General features: G+C 43.0%; 1 protein-coding gene across 1 annotated transcript in view; it reads left to right on the top strand.

The window, feature by feature from the left end:
- MUC19 (mucin 19, oligomeric) overlaps window positions 1-12,621 on the top strand; it is a 211,467-nt gene that overhangs the window by 94,536 nt on the left and 104,310 nt on the right. The window contains 7 exon segments of the mRNA XM_033223489.1: window positions 465-566; window positions 799-900; window positions 1,272-1,367; window positions 4,918-11,931; window positions 11,934-12,066; window positions 12,068-12,408; window positions 12,411-12,620. Of these exon segments, the coding sequence (XP_033079380.1) occupies window positions 465-566; window positions 799-900; window positions 1,272-1,367; window positions 4,918-11,931; window positions 11,934-12,066; window positions 12,068-12,408; window positions 12,411-12,620 (7,998 nt within the window).

Raw genomic sequence — 12,621 nt, 5'->3', positions numbered from 1 at the left:
AGTTAAGGAATATAGCAATGGGTAAATGGTGCAGTTTGGAGAAGAATTTACTCTGGAATTATAACTTGTAGGTAATTCTAGAAAGAGGCACATTCAGTGTCAAAGGCAAATAAGGATTGTGATGGTGTAATAGTGCCTTATCAGATTAACATGTATACCCTTCCTGAGCAAGAAGTCCTAATATCACTAAACTGTGTAAATATTTTGAGTATAAATATGCTGGAAGAGATTTCCAAGTTGTTTCAGGTCACAGTGATTGAATTAAAGTGAGTTTCTTTTTATTTTATTTTATTTTATTATACTTTAAGTTCTAGGGTACATGTGCATAACGTGCAGGTTTGTTACATATGTATACTTATGCCATGTTGGTGTGCTGCACCCATCAACTCGTCAGCACCCATCAACTTGTCAGCACCCATCAACTCATCATTTACATCAGGTATAACTCTTGTTTTCTCTGAAAGTCTCAGGCACACCTGTGGTATCACCTGGAGCAACTCGTGGAGCTCCAGGTACCAGCACCCCTGGGGAAGCAGGCATTGGGGCCACCAGTTTTGGAAAATCAGGCAAGTCTGGACATGACTCCTTAACAGTTCTCAATCCTACCTTCCTCAGCAGTGTGTGATGTGGACTATTGGTCAGGCTATAACTGACATTAAATGTCAGAACAAAGGGAAAGCATAGAGAAGATGCCGTTAATCCACTATACTTTAGAAATCTCAGTTCTGTGCTATCAGCATGGAGTAGGGACCAGTACATTTGAAGCAGTGAGCCTGAACCATTGTTGTTGATAACCAGGGACCCCGACAGTATCTGCTGCTTCAACTACCAGTAGCCCTGTGAGTAAACACATTGATGCAGCCTCAGCCACAGCAGTGACAATCTCTGGAAGCAAACCAGGTAGGTAAAATGGGGGACCCAGCACTTGTCAAGGGGCAATATGGGATGTTCATGTAATACTGTTCCTCAGAATCAATGTCATGCTGTTAAGCAAGTAAATCACTTAACCTCTGCAACCTCTGTTTTCTTATCTGTAAAATGTGGGTCAAAGTGATCTACTTTGTGAGCTTGGGATGAGGAGCCAAAGAAATAATGAATAGTGTACGTCAAAGTACATTTTTTAAATGTGGAAAGGATCATTATTTTTGTCGATACAGAGAACTGAAGATTTCTGTAATTTTTAGGTGGAAGTTAATTTAAGTGAGAATTGGTTATCTCATAGGTTAAGAAATTCTGTGCATGTGTCCTTTCCATTTCTGCTGTTGCCACAGGTACACCTGGAACACCGGGTGGTACAACTAGTGGAGGTGAAATTATATCCAGGCGGTCCAGCAGTGGTACCACCACAGGCTCTTCAAATATACCAGGTGAGATTAGCAAAGCACTAAAAGGTCACAAAAATGGGAGTCAATGTAGAAACTTGTTTATAAAAGCTTATTCAGTAGGGCATTCATTCTGTTGAAAATCTTTCCTGCTTGAAACTTACAGCACTGTTATTTAAATATTCTGTGAATCCATTAAAGATGTTGCCATTGCATGCTTTGTTATTCAGTATTTATGCACTATGGGGGTATCAATTAGTGCATTACCTCAAATCACAGATAATAAAAATGATCTGATAGTTTAGATATTTTCCATTATTAAACTAAACTAGTGCAGCATTTTAAATCTGACATTGTCCCATGGCCAATTTAGAAATCACTGGAATGTTACTTGATAAAACCATAATGGAGTTAAATTAGAAAAAAAAAAGCAATAGTGACCCTCTAACACTATCTCATGGTTGGTCCATAACTGTTGTTTTTGAGTTAAGGGCTTCTTAGGGTGTATTTGCTCATTTAGTTACAATTTCATTGTCTAAGTTCTGCATTTTTCCATACAAAATAACTTATACAACAAGCTAACATAATTCAATATAGGCTAAAAGTGATATATAATTACAAAATAATATGCTAGTTATTTTTGCAAATCATTAATTGATTATATGATTTTCCCATAATACAAATATTTAAGAGTTCAATAAATTCTTCTCTGCCACGAATAATATAATATGCTGTTGGGCATTAAAAGGTTATCTTAGATTAGCAGATTATTCAAATTTCAAACTAGAATTCTTTTTTTGCAATCTTTTGCAAAACCCCACTGTCTTTAGTATTAGAAATTATTGTGGTTTAAAGTATTAGCATATTTTCCCATATGTTCTTTATTGAACAGAGATCTAGAACCTTAATGAACAGCTTTCCCCATTTCTAAGAACAATTTAATAAGTAACACTGCCTTCTGAATTGTTTAAAAATTCAGAAATCAGTTTTCTTCCTAAAACCTCTACACATGGGTTTTTAAAAAGTCTTCTTTTCTAGAATTTGCAAGTAGGGCATGTCTATAACTCATTTGTTCAAAGCTGACTTGTGGAGGAAATATGTAAGCTATGCAGTGGGTGTGGCAGATCCCTTGCTAAACAATGTTTGTGTCTCATAAGACTTAACTTGTTTCAAATGACTAAAGAGATACATTACCAATCAATTTATTTATTTATATTTAAATACTTCTCAGAAAATAAGCCAAAAAATACCTGAAAAATGTAATTAGTAGGATAAAATATTAGTAGATAAAGCCATTCTTATATCTTAGTTTCTACTGGATATATTTAATACAATATTATTTATGATGTAAACATATGAAGCAGTCATTAACCATTATATAATATCATGTATAAGTTATCTTAATCTGTTTTAACAAAGATAAAAACGATCATCAGAAAACAACTATATACAGTATAAAATGGACAAATGTTTTCACATATATTGACTTACTTAAATCTTACAGACACCCTATGCAGTCAATAATATATTAGTAATTGTTTACATTTTATCTAGGAAAACTCCATGTGTTTACCCCAAAGTCACAGGATGAGTATGTTGTTAGGCCAAGTCAGGGCCTGGATTGTTGATTCTTCATCCAGTCATTATCTTTTACTAGACAGACCACCAACATGGTAGATTTCGGTTAAAACTAGAGGAAGATCTTGTCACATTGCCTATCTTTGTTTACAGTTGTGTTCCTAGTGCCTAGCTCAGTTCCTGTTTGGCTACTTGATAACTATCTGGTGGATATGTGTTAAATAATTCAATAAGTGAATAGTAATTCTCAGTCTGGTAAAGGATGGAGAGGTATTATTCTCATCAGTGAGGTAAAATAACAGGTCGTATGGAAGGGAACCTTCTGGAAGGATTGGAGCCGTCAAGGGGTAGTGAACTCTTTTCTGCTCTACCCAAGTAGTGGAGTTTTGCTGGAAACAAAATACACACACAGACACACCGCTGTGCAGATCCATGTCTCCACAGATCCAAGGTTTCCATCTTTATCTGGTTCCTTAGTGGTATTCTTGATATATTAGGATCTTCAGAACCAGAGCCTTCTGGGTGATACTGGATTTCCCTTTATGTGCACACCTGTTCTCTGAGTCTTCCCCATATTAGAAAATATTACCATCACTGACTGAATTCACTCAGGTAAAAATATTATAGTCATCCTTGATGGTTCTCTTCTTTTTTGTACCTCCCATATCTAAACAAGGCCTGTTAATGCTACTTCCAATACATATCCTGACCCTATCCACTATTCTCAGTCTCCTTTATCACAATTTTAACCCAAGCCACTCATAAATTGTCTGAACTTCTGAAATTGCCTCATAATTGTTCTTCTTAATTCTATAATGCACCCCCTGCCATATATTTTCTACAAAGTGTAAAGAGGGATTTTAAATGTATATCAATTCTATGCTATTTCTCCCCTGTTTAAAATTATAGCCCCTTGCATTTAGAAAAATCTTCAATCTTCCTCCCTGATTCATAACATTTCACTTGCTCCTACATATCTGACCTTAACTTATAATATTCCCCACCTCAGCTCCCATTATCCAGCTATACTCAACTTCTAGCTCTGCTTTTCTAGCAAGCATAGCTCCATTAGACTTATGACCTTTGTACTGGCTGTTGCCTCTGCCTGGAACACCATTCTCCTAGAGCTTCACTAGCAGGTTGCTTCTTGTTATCAGACTTCAAAATAAAGACCATCTTCTCAGAGAAGCCTTTACTAACCAGACAGTCTAAAATAGAATATTCCATTTGCTTAGTATCAATTCACTTCATATTAATGCTCTGAAGCTTTTCTTGTTTGTGAATTTGGTTATTGATTGGCTACTTATTTTATTCATGTCTACCTCTCTCTTCCCACTAGAATGTCCCATGGAGCAGAGAACCATTTATCTGCATCCCCTTAGAACAGCAACTTAATCTTGCTTTAATTTCTATTTTATAAAAAAGTAATATTATGTATCTCGTAGAATTACTCAAATGGTAAAGTGAGGTGATACTTATAAGTTGCTGACAACTTCTTTGACACACAATAGATATTGGATAAATGATTTTTATGAAAATAAACAAACAGAAAGAAGTTATGCTAGAGCTGGCACAGTGAAGATCACTGTGGTGCCAGGTACTCAGGAAGATTACTTGAGCCCAGGAGGTTGTGGTCAGCCTGGGCAACAAAGTGAGACTCTTTTTGTACCCTAGAACTTAAAGTATAATAAAAAACCAATAAAATAAAATAAAATAAAAAAAGGAAAGAAAATAATGGTAAACTGTGTTATACCAGGATTTTGCTATATGTAATAATAACAATCAGAAAATATTTGACCTACTGAATTTCTAAATTTATGTATTAGTAAAATTGTGTGCAAGTAAAAAAAAAAGTTACTTTGTAGCAAAAAGAAAAGTATGACATAATATGGTGGTTATGGAGATGAAGAGGTATAAAAGCTGTATTAGAGAAACAAAGCCACATGAGTCTTAAAGGTTAACCAAGGACCAAGACAGCTATTAACATCATTCTATTTTTACTATGTGTTTGTGACAGGGGCAACTGGATCATCAACTGGGGAGACAGAGACAACTAGACCATCAGCTAAAGTAACAGGGAATTATGGACAATCATCTGAAATACCAGGGACAACTAAATCATCATCTGATGTTTCAGGGACATTGGAGCCATCAGATATAACATCTGGACCACCAGTTGCAGTGACAAGGACTTCTGAACAATCGTCAGGAGTCACAGAGACATCTGAACTATCACTTGGAGTATCAGGGACAACTGGGCCATTAGCTGAAATATCAGGGACAACCAGACCATTAGTTTCAGGATTAAGGACAACTGTATCATTAGCTGGAGGATCAGGGACAACTGGACCTTCATCAAGAGAATCAGTGACAACTAGACCATTAGCTGAAGGTTCAGGGACAAGTGGACAATCGGTTACAGGATCAAGAACACCTGGATCATCAGCTACAGAACTAGGTACAACTGTGTCTTTTACTGGAGGATTAGGTACAAGTAGATCATCTGCTAGAGAAATAGGGACAACTAGACCATCAGCTGATGGGTCAGGAACAACTGGACCATCTGTTGTGAGAGCAGGGACAACTAGATTATCAGCTGGAGTGACAAGAGCAACTGAAACATCACCTGGAGTGACAGGAACAACTACACGATCAGTTGAAGACTCCAGAACAACTGGACCATCTGTTCTAGTGACGGGAACAACTGGACAATCAGGCCAAGGATCAGGGACAACTGGAAAATCTATTATAGAATCAGGACCATCTCTTGTAGGATCAGGGACAAATGGACCAACATCTGCAGGATTAGGAACAACTGCACCATCAGCCAGAAGATCAGGTACCACAAGACCATCAGTTGGAGGAAGTGGGACAACTGGACAATCAGGTGCAGAATCAGGAACAACTGAACCATCAGCTAGAGTGACAGATGTAACTGGAACATCAGCTGAAGTATCAGGAAGAATTGAACCATCAGCTACAGGATCAGGTACAAGTAGACCACTAGGTGAAACAGCAGGTACAACTGTACCATCAGTGGAAGGATCAGAGTCAACTGGACCATCTGTCATTAGATCAGAAACAACTAGACTATCAGTTATAGGATCAGGGACAACTGGAACTTCAACTGGAGGTTCAGGTGCAACAAGATCATCGGGTGGAGTAATGGGGACAACTGGACAATCAACTGCAAGATCAGAAACAACTGGACCACTTTTTGGATTGACAGGAACATTTGGACAATCCTCTGCAGTGACTGGGACATCTTCAAATTCAGCTGGAGCAACAACATCTGAAAAATCACCTGGAGTGGCAATGACAACAGGACTATTGGTTGAAGGGTCAGCTACAACTCGACCACCTCTTTTAGAATCAGAGACCACTGAATCATCAGCTGGAGTGACAATGACATCTGGACAATCAGCCAGAGTGACTGGGGCAACTGGACCATCAGCTGGAGAGACGGAAACAACTGGACCATCAATTGAAGGATCAATTGCAACTGTACCATTTATTATTGGATCAGAAACAACTAGACCATTATATATAGGATCAGGGACAACTGGAACTTTATCTGGAGGTTCAAGTACAACAAGAACATCAGATGGAGCAACAGGGACAACCAGAAAATCAACTGCAAGATCAGAAACAACTGGACCCCTTTCTGGATTGACAGGAACATATGGGCAATTGGCTGGAGTGACTGGGACATCTTCAAAATCAGCTGGAGTAACAGTGACATCTGAAAAATCAGCTGGAGTTGCAGTGACAACAGAATCATTTGTTGAAGGATCAGTCACAACTGGACCACCTCATTTAGAATCAGAGACAACTAGACCATCAGGTAGAGTGACAGTGACAGTTGGACAATCAGCCAGAGTGACTGAAACAGTTGGAGCATCAGCTGGAGTGATAGGAACAACTGGACCATCAACTGAAGGATCAGGGGCAACTGGACCATCCGTTGTGGGATCTGGAACAGCTAGGCCATTAGCTGGTGAATTAGGTACAACTGAATCATCAGCTGGAGTGACAGGGATAAGGCCATCATCAGGAGGATCAGGGACAACTGAGTCATCATCAAGAGAATCAGCAACAACTGGACCATCAGATGAAGGATCAGGAACAACTGGACTATCACCTGGAGTGACAGTGACATCTGGACAATCAGCTAGAAAGACTGGGACAACTGGAGCACCAGCTGGAGTTACAGAAACGAGACCATCTGTTGTCAAATCAGGGACAACTGGACCATCTGTTACAGGAACAAGGACAACTGTAACTTCATCTGGAGAATCAGGTACAACAAGATCATCAGGTGGAGAAACAGAGACAACTGGCCAATCAGCTGTAAAATCAGGGACAGCAGAATCATTTACTGGGTTGACAAGAACATCTGGGCAATCAGCTGGAATGACTGGGACATCTGCACAATCAGCTGGAGTGTCACTAACAGGTCATTTTGTTGAAGGATTAGTGACAACTGGATCATCTACTGTAAGATTAGAGACAACTAGACCTTCAGCTGTAGGATCAGGAACAACTGGACTTCCTGTTGTAAAAGCACAGACAGTTGGACCATCAGCTGGAGTAACAGTGATATCTGGACAATCAGCTAGAATGACTGGGGCAACTGGACCATCAGTAGGAGTGACAGGAACAACTGGACAAGCAAGTAAAGGATTAGGGACAATTAGATCATCTGTTGTAGGATTAGAGACTACTGAACCATTACCTGAAGGATCAGGGACAACTGGACCACCTATTGTAGGAGAGACAACTGTACTATCAGCTAGAGTGACAGTTACATCTGGATACTCAGATAGAGTGACTGGGGCAACTGAACCATTGGCTGGAGTAACAGGAACCACTAAACAATCTGTTGTAGGATCAGTGACAACTGGACCATCAGTTACAGGAGTAGAGACAACTGTAAAAACTTCATCTGGAGGATTAAGTACAACCACATCATCAGTGGGAGGAACAGGGACCACTGGACAATCACCTGAAAGATCAGGGGCAACAGGACCATTTACTGGATTGACAGAGACATCTGCACAATCAGCTGGGGTGACAATGACATCTGTCCAATCAGCTGGAGTGGTAGTAACAACAGAACTAAATGTTGATGGCTCAGGGACAACTGGAAAATCTCTTATAGGATCAGGAACAACTGGATTATCAGCTGAAACTATAGGGACAACTGGACCATCAACTGAAGGGTTAGAGAAAACTGAACCATCTATTACTGGATCAGGAACAACCATACCATTAGTTACAGAATCATGGACAACTGGAACTTCATCTGGAGAACAGGGTACAACGAGTCCATTAGTTAGAGGAATAGAGACAACTGGACAATCAGTTTCAGGATCAGTGACAACAGGGCCAGTTACAGGATTGACAGAAAACTCTGGTCCATCAGCTGGAATGACAGTGACACCTAGACAATCACCTACAGTGACTCAGACAACTGGGTCTTCAGCTGCAATATCAGGAACCACTGTACAATCTCTTACAGTATCAGGGACAGTTAGACCATCATCTGGACAAACAGAAAAAACTGGATCATCAGTTGAAAAATCAGGGACAACTGAACCATCAGCTGTAAGGTCAGGGACTACTGGACCAACAGCTGGAGTGAAACATACAAATGGGCCATCATCAGGTGGAGTGACAGGGATAACTGGATCATCATCTGGAGTGACAGGGATAACTGGATCATCTGCAAGATCAGGGACAAGTATCCCATCTGCTGGAAAAACAGGAACAACTAGAACATCAGTTGAAGAATCAAGGACAACTGGACCATCAGCTGGAATAACAGGTACAAATGGACTATCAGCTGGAGTGACAGGGACAACTGGATCATCAGCTGGAGTGACAGGGAAAACTGGACCATCAGCTGGCATGACAGAGACAACTGGACTGTCAGCTGGGGTGACAAGGATAACTGAATTATCAGCAGAAGTGACAGGGACAACTGGACTATCACCTGAGGTGACAGGGAAAACTGGATCATCAGCAGGAGGGACAGGAACAACTGGACCATCAGCAGAAGTGACAGGAAAAACTGGACTATCAGCTGGAGTGATGGGGACAACTAGTCCATCAACTGAAGTGACAGGGCTACCTGTAGTATCAACTGGGGTGACAGGGACAATTGGATCACCAGCTGGAGTGACAGGGACAACTGCAGTATCAGCTGGAGTAACAGGGACAACAGGACTATCAGCTGAAGTGACAGAGATAACTGGACTATCTGCTGGTGTGACAGAGACAATTGGACTATCAACTGGGATGACAGGGACAATTGGATCATCAGCTGGAGTGGCAGGGACAAGAAGACTATCAGCTGAAGTGACAGGGACAACTGGACAGTCAACTGGTGTGACAGGGTCAACTGGACTGTCACCTGGGGTGACAGGGACAACTGGACAGTCAACTGGTGTGACAGGGTCAACTGGACTGTCACCTGGGGTGACAGGGACAACTGGACAGTCAGTTGAAGTGACAGGGACAACTGGACAATCTGTTGGGGTGACAGGGACAGCTAGATCATCAGCTGGAGTGACAGGGATAATTGGACTATCAGCTGGACTGACAGGGACAAGTGGACTATCAGCTGGGGTCACAGGGACAACTAGACAGTCAGCTGGTGTGACAGGGTCAACTGGACAGTCAGCTGAAGTGACAGGGACAACTGAACAATCTGTTGGAGTGACAGGGACAACTAGATCATCAACTGGAGCGACAGGGATAACTGGACTATCAGCTGAGGTGATGGAGACAACTGGAGAGTCAGATGAAGTGACAGGGACAACTGGACAATCTGTTGGAGTGACAGGGACAACTAGATCATCAGCTGGAGTGACAGGGACAACTGGACTATCAGCTGAAGCGACAGGGACAACTGAACAATCTGTTGGAGTGACAGAGACAACTAGATCATCAACTGGAGTGACAGGGACAACTGGACTATCGGCTGAAGTGACAGGAACAACTGGACCATCAGCTGAGGTGACAGGGACAACTGGACTATCAGCTAGAGTGACAGGGACGACTGGACAATCTGTTGGAGTGACAGAGACAACTAGATCATCAATTGGAGTGACAGGGATAACTGGACTATCAACTGGAGTGACAGGGACAAGTGGACTACCAGCTGGGGTGACAGGGATAACTGGACTATCAGATGGGGTAATGGGGACAACTGCAGTGACAGGGACAATTGGATCACCAGTTGGAGTGACAGGGACAACTGGACTATCAGCTGAAGCAACAGGGACAACCAGACCATCAGCTGAGGTGACAGGGACAACCAGAGTATCAGCTGGGGTGACAGGGACAACTGAATCATTAGCTGGGGTGACAGAGATAACTGGATCATCAACTGGGGTGACAGGGAATCCTGGATTATCAGCTGGAGTGACAGGGACAACTACAGTATCAGCTGGAGTAACAGGGACAACTGGACTATCAGCTGAAGCGACAGGGATAACTGGACTATCAGCTGGGGTGACAGGGACAACTGGACTATCTGCTGAGGTGACAGAGACAAATGGACTATCAACTGGGGTAAGAGAGACAATTGGATCATCAACTGGAGTGACAGGAACAACTGGACAGTCACCTGGTGTGAGAGGATCAACTGGACAGGCATCTGAAGTGACAGGGACAACTGGACAATCTATTGGAGTCACAGGGACAGCTAGATCATCAGCTGGAGTGACAGGGATAACTGGACTATCAGCTGGACGGGCAGGGACAAGTGGACTATCAGCTGGGGTGACAGGGATAACTGGACTATCAGCTGAAGTGACAGGGACAACTGGACTGTCAACTGGGGTGACAATGACAACTGGACAGTCAGCTGAAGTGACAGGGACAATAGGACAATATGTTGGAGTAACAGGGACAGCTAGATCATCAGCTGGAGTGACAGGGATAACTGAACTATCAGCTGGAGTGACAGGGATAACTGGACTATCAGCTGGAGTGACAGGGACAAGTGGACTATCAGTGGGGGTGACAGGGATAACTGAATTATCAGCAGAAGGGACAGGGACAACTGAACTGTCATCTGAGGAGACAGGGAAAACTGGATCATCAGCCAGAGTGACAGGAACAACTGGACCATCAGCAGAAGTGACAGGAGAAACTGGACTATCAGTTGGAGTGACGGGGACAACTGGCCCATCAGCTGAAGCGACAGGGCTACCTGTAGTATCAGCTGGGGTGACAGGGACAATTGGATCACCAGGTGGAGTGACAGGGACAACTCGGCTATCAACTGTGGTGACAGGGATAACTGGACTATCAACTGAGGTGACAGGGACAACTGGACTATCTGCTGGGCTGACAGAGAAAATTGGACTATCAACTGGGGTGACAGGCACAATTGTATCATCAGCTGGAGTGACAGGGACAACAAGACTGTCAGCTGGAATGACAGGGACAACTGGACAGTCAGCTGCTGTGACAGGGTCAACTAGACTATCAGCTGGGGTGACAGGGACAACTGGACACTCAGTTGAAGTGACAGGGACAACTGGACAATTGGTTGGCATGACAGGGACAGCTAGATCATCAGCTGGAGTGACAGGGAAAACTGAACTATCAGCTGGAGTGACAGGGACAAGTGGACTACCAGCTGTGGTGACAGGGATAACTGGACTATCAGCTGAGGTGATAGGGACAACTGGATTATCAACTGGGGTGACAGGGACAACTAGACAGTCAGTTGGTGTGACAGGGTCAACTAGACTATCAGCTGAGGTGACAGGGACAACTGGACAGTCAGCTGAAGTGACAGGGATAACTGGACAATCTGTTGGAGTGACAGAGACAACTAGATCATCAACTGGAGTGACAGGGATAATTGGACTATCAGCTAGAGTGACAGGGACAAGTGGACTATCAGCTGTAGTGACAGGGAAAACTGGACCATCAGCTGGGGTGGTGGGGACAACCGGACAGTCAGCTGAAGTGACAAGGACAACTGAACAATCAGCTGCAGTGACAGGGACAATTGATCACCAGTTGGAGTGACAGGGACAACTGGACTATCAGCTGAAGCAACAGGGACAACCAGACCATCAACTGAGGTGACAGGGACAACTGAACTATCAGCTGGGGTGACAGGGATAACTGGACTATCAGCTGGTGACAGGGACAACTGGACCATCAGCTGAAGAGACAGGGGCAACTGGCCCATCAGCAGAAGTGACAAGGACAACTGGACCATCGGCTGGAGTGACAGGGATAATTGGACTATCAGCTAGAGTGACAGGGACAAGTGGACTATCAGCTGGGGTGACAGGGATAACTGGACTATCAGCTGAAGTGACAGGGACAACTGGACTGTCAACTGGGGTGACAATGACAACTGGACAGTCAGCTGAAGTGACAGGGACAATAGGACAATATGTTGGAGTAACAGGGACAGCTAGATCATCAGCTGGAGTGACAGGGATAACTGAACTATCAGCTGGAGTGACAGGGATAACTGACTATCAGCTGGAGTGACAGGGACAAGTGGACTATCAGTGGGGGTGACAGGGATAACTGAATTATCAGCAGAAGGGACAGGGACAACTGAACTGTCATCTGAGGAGACAGGGAAAACTGGATCATCAGCCAGAGTGACAGGAACAACTGGACCATCAGCAGAAGTGACAGGAGAAACTGGACTATCAGTTGGAGTGACGGGGACAACTGG

The sequence above is a fragment of the Trachypithecus francoisi genome, unplaced genomic scaffold (genome assembly GCF_009764315.1).
Source record: "Trachypithecus francoisi isolate TF-2019V2 unplaced genomic scaffold, Tfra_2.0 Lachesis_group11, whole genome shotgun sequence".
Taxonomy (NCBI): domain Eukaryota; kingdom Metazoa; phylum Chordata; class Mammalia; order Primates; family Cercopithecidae; genus Trachypithecus; species Trachypithecus francoisi.
Note: the sequence above shows the minus strand (reverse complement) of the source record. Positions and strands in the feature narration are given on the sequence as shown.